This window comes from Nanorana parkeri, unplaced genomic scaffold (genome assembly GCF_000935625.1).
Source record: "Nanorana parkeri isolate BGI_ZX_2015 unplaced genomic scaffold, ASM93562v1 scaffold226, whole genome shotgun sequence".
In the NCBI taxonomy this organism is placed as follows: Eukaryota; Metazoa; Chordata; class Amphibia; order Anura; family Dicroglossidae; genus Nanorana; species Nanorana parkeri.
This window is the reverse complement of record NW_017306494.1, coordinates 1,594,405-1,599,436: the sequence shown is the minus strand read 5'-3', so window position 1 is coordinate 1,599,436 and position 5,032 is coordinate 1,594,405. Positions and strand designations below refer to the sequence as shown.

Below are 5,032 nucleotides of genomic sequence, written 5' to 3'. Positions count from 1 at the left end.
CGATGATTGATGCTGCTTGTAAACTGTTTTCAGCTCAGTTTGAAGGATCAGCTAATGCTGCCTTCCTTCTAGAGAATCTATAAAAAAAATATGACTTTATATGCAAAGTGTCTGTGAAAAGCACAGTGCACACCATGCAGTCACTGATCAGTGCCTTTCTTGCAGTGTAGGGTATATCCTGCTAGGGTAAAAGGAGGGGCCAGACGTATGTTACCACTTCTCCGCTGAAATTTTACACAACTCGGTCCTGGACCAGCCCACTCTTTGTCCCTTAGTTTTTTTTGTGTTTTCCATCCTATCAATTTCGATAAGACTGAGAGCCACTAAATTAGCGCCTGCTACCTGCAACCACAGGACTCTACCACCATGTCCTCATACTGTTTGTAGACCACATTATTTCCAGCGTCAATGTAAAGAATACTGATTGGAGTCAATTTGGTAGGGACGCAACAGCTGGGAGGAGTAGATCCTGGGTCCATAGAGTTCATTAAGGTCTGAATAATTGCATGGTTGGTGGGTTCTAAATGAGACCTCAAAGGAAAATCACAGACTCCCTCACAGTGATATGCTTCATATTCTAAGGGAGCTATAATCCAATCATCCCAGCCCAACTCTTTAAAGTTCACATGGAGAGGCTTTTTGCTACATCTAAGTCGAGATTTCCTTCCGTGACGTTTTCCATGACGACTGTTAAAAGTTGTCCTTCTTTTTCTCTTGGTTTTAAATTGAAATCGGATCTCTTTTTCCTGCCCCTTGGAAGAGTGAACCTGCTCCTTTAGCTCATTATAAAGGTTCTTCTTCTTCGATTTGGTAAATACCACCAGGAGGGCCTTCTCCTGCTGAGATCTGGGTTTTCTAGCCAAACCTAAACTTTTAAGGTTCACCTCAAGCCCAGAAGTGGCTGAGGTGGCTTTTAACTCCAAGCAAAGCTGGTTTCTGATTCTTAGGCTATCCAGGCTTTTCCACACGTCAAACACTTCCCACCCTGGCGCAGTAGTTTCCCGCAGGTCCAGTGTTATGGAATCCCATGGGGTCTTAGATGAGCAAGGCAAAATCTGCAGGTGGTACAGCCCCGAGGGGGCTTTTGCTAGCTCCATGGGAGTTTTTCGAAAGATCCTTAGCTCAGCTCCCACTAGTACTTCTTTGTCTGACAAAGTCGATACATCAAACAAATACCTCTGTCTTCTAGCAGGAGAGTGGGAGAGATTGTCTGCAAGATAAAAGGGAAAAAATGCTGTCAGTTTCACTTAACAGTCTGAAACGTGTCCTGTCTACCTGCTGTAACTACTAGGAACTTCAAGTATCTTCATCTAATCATTGCTAAATATAGTTCAAGTCTCTTACTGTATCAAAGGCTATGATTGTATTGCAAAGTCTTGTAGAACACAATAAAAAACCTTTTAACAATTAATTATGACCTAAAGAAACAAAGGTTTCTAGAGTCACCCTTGGCTTTCAGAACTGCTGTGGAACTACAAAGCCTGGAGTGGCATGTTAGGACTTGTAGTGCCATCAAAGAATTAGAAATATGATGAATGGCAGTTGAGAAGAACTAATACGATTTCTGGGACCTCATATGTAGCCACCATCTGCTCTGGAGACTGCTTAAAATGTTTACAACTTTATTCATCATTAAATAGCAGAAGCAGATGTTCTGGTGATTAATAATCAACGTGCAGGTTACTTTATTCCTTAAAGGGCACCTGTTCAAAGACTATGGAAATGAAACTATTTACGTTATCTTAACAAGCAGTAAAAGAGCCTCCCTAGCAGTGTTTTGTGTAGGTATTCCTTCTCAAAGATAATAACAAAAACTCTGGAATTGGTTTCAGTCTGTTTCTAACAGCTTAGAAACACATGCTGGTTGTTTACATTAGAGGGCTGGTAGGCTACCATGATCCGTTCTCATAAAGAAAACACACTGCCTGTGTTGTGAACTTTGAAAATGAATTCCAATACAATCCTTATAGATACTGAGATGAGTGAGGGTTTTCTTAAAGTGCTTTTACCTGCCCGGAGACCGTAATTAGCCATTGAAGAAACAACAGCAGACTGATGAGCACAGCAGACTGCATACTCTTCTATCGACATGTTTCTTGTCAGAATTTATGCATACAGCACACCTGATTGGTTCCTTGTGCTTCCCCTCCCTCTCTCAGTCTGCGTTCTACTTTGCAAGGAGCTCAAAGTGAAGCCAAGTGAAATTCAGATGCCTACAGTAGATGTATTTAAAATACATTCAATGATGGGGTTTTTTTTTAACTGCATATAAGTTGTTTTTAAATCTGTCTGTAGTTCAGCCCGTTTATGATGAGTACCCATACCCCATAGGCTTCTTTTACTTATATCTAAAGACATGAGGAGGGTACTGAAAGCTTGCACCTTTAATAACCTAAGTTAGCCACTAAAAAGGTATCACTTAAATGCAAACTTTCCACATTGATTGATGACCACCATGGTACATGTAGCAAAACAATGCAGAACAAGTATGACCCATGGTTCATAGTTGTCTCTACAAAAGGATGCCTCCTATTCAGCGCAGTTCTAAGGTGGAGAGATGGACTCCCTCATAATGGCCACATACATTGTGCTGACATGGAAACTCAACCACAAAGATCCCACCAGTGAAGTCCCCAAGAGATACCAGAAACTGTTGGGTGGTTTATCTCTTGAGATTGAACTAAAACTGAAAGACTTGTAATAGATGGGCCATGTTTCAGTTTGTAGAGAATGTCATAGAGCGGAATCCTCCACTGGTTTCAGGAGCATACATTTGAGCTGTGTAGCCAGAAGCCTCCGGAAAGACTAGAGGCCTATTGCAGCTGCCTTTAGCAGATTACATGCAGAACATGGACTCAACAGAGAAACGAGGAGCACTGCAAATAGAGCTGGCCCTTGGCACAACAGTTGTGCAATATAAAAGACTTCTATCTAATTCTGTTATGTGTTTATAAGAACATATTTAAATGTATTTGAAGTAGCAATTGAATCTGTGTTCATATTAGTCTGCTATAATTTCCTGCACTGCAGTCTCTAAGTGGCAGAAGAAGTGACAATGCTGCAAACCAGTTAGTTCTCATGCATAGCACGGTGCTGTGAATTTAACTAATGGAGCTTGCTGATTGGGGAAGAGTGCACAGAGATGAGCTGCTGTTTCTTCTCTATCCATTCACAACCTTAAAGTAGCATTAAACACTCAAACTTTTTATCAATAATGAATCCAGATGAAACAAATATATATTGCTCAGAAAAGCATTTCTTCACATTTTTGCCAAAGCAACTACAGTCATCATGTTTCTGAACAGTTGCTTCCAATTCTCTAAACTCCACTTCCCTGAATTTCCTATTTCCAGTACACAATCACATGGGAGAGCACAGTCTCCAACAGCTGCCCATCTTCTAGCTTTGAGAAGGGAGAAAAGAGGAGCAGGGTGCAGTCAGCAGGAGAGTGACTTGACCAGGGCACCGGAGACCAGGATATCAGGACCAGGGCACAGGGGACCAGCTGATTCTGCAGGAAGCTAAACCTATTAAGGAGCAGCATCCAATGGAAGTGATTTAATTAACATTTGAAATACCTTAAGAACCTTTTGACTTTAATATCAATTTCACCAAGCTGCAATGGAGAGAAATAAATGGTAAGTGCATTGTACAGTGTCTGGCAGAGGTGTATGGATTAGAAAACTGGCTAAACAGAATTTTGTTTGGCCATTGTCAATAAGAAAGTAAGTAAGGGGAAAGGCAACATGTTAGCGCAAGAGCTAAAAGGAAACCTTCCAATGGGGTACCCATTGCGGGTACAGCTGTCTATGAAGGGAACCCCTCTAGCTTTCAGGAACTTCCTCCATCTTCCTGTTGCGCCTTTTAGGATGGGACGTGAAAGGAAATGTTCCCAATGGGACACAGACAGTAATAAAAATAACCCGTCATGGTTTTTACACTTTAACCTTCATGCTCAAAGCACGGGTTCACTGCAAGTCAATATAACAGTCAAGCTGCATTTTCACCTTTTATGGCCACTTAGCAGAGTCAACACAGGTGAACCTAATCCTCCATGGCAGAGCTCACATAATGGGGCTCTACCCTTCAATGTGGACAGAGAGCTGCTGAATCCTGATAAAAGCACACATCATTCCCAGGGGAGGGGGAAAGGGCTCTTCTAGTAAAATGTTTACAGCCCGCAGTATACAAATAAGCTCATTCTACTACCCAGGGACATTTTTCTAGCAAAGGAAAAGTCTAATAGCACTCAGGTCCTTAACCATCCTGCAGTCAATAAAGGATGCAGAGAACTTGGAGCTCAGCATTCATCCTGAAAGAATGTGGCTGGGTCTATGGGACGTCAACTGAGATTAATGAACTGAGCAGAACCTGCGCTGAGACCAGGCTTGTAACTACGCTGCCCTCCGGCGAGCAGGGGGTTAACCAAAGCTTGTCTGCAAATGTCACCGCTGAATGTAAATGATTTCCAGGACACAAAGGGCTGCAGGAGGGTCCCACAGGGTGACTGGATTGTGAGAGGGCTCCATCCCATCAGTGTAGGGCATGGCACACCAAGGCAGGGCTCCAGCCAGTCTCACTCATGATGATGATTATATTGTTATTAAGGTTAGAGATGAGGGACACTGTACAAAATCTGATACACCAGTCTAAAAATGTGCGGATCAGGGAGATCTTGGGTTCATTGGTCAAGATCTGACCATTCATCCTACTCCAATCTTTGGGTGGCCATGTGAAGGCATAGAAATAGGTTCATATGCCAAGTGGGGGTGCAAAACATGACAATGCTACCCCATATATCATGCAATGTAGTAATAATAATAATTATAATAATAACAATGTATCTGGTTTTTTAAAACCCAGATTTTTATATGTGTTGTATTATTAGTATTATATTATAATCATTATTATTATCATTATTATTAATTGCCCTTTTAAAAAAAAATTATGTTTGTGCATGTTTATTATTATGATTATTATTAATCATAATAATAATAATCATAATAATAACAAAAATAATAATAACCCATAA

General features: G+C 41.2%; 1 protein-coding gene across 1 annotated transcript in view; it reads right to left on the bottom strand.

Annotated features, from left to right (window-relative positions):
- Positions 1–338: 338 nt before the first annotated feature.
- Positions 339–5,032, bottom strand: part of GDF6 (growth differentiation factor 6) — a 33,175-nt gene continuing 28,481 nt past the window's right edge. Inside the window, exon 2 of the mRNA XM_018556164.1 lies at positions 339–1,210. Within this exon, the coding sequence (XP_018411666.1) occupies positions 339–1,210 (872 nt within the window). The remainder of the gene's footprint in view (positions 1,211–5,032) is intronic.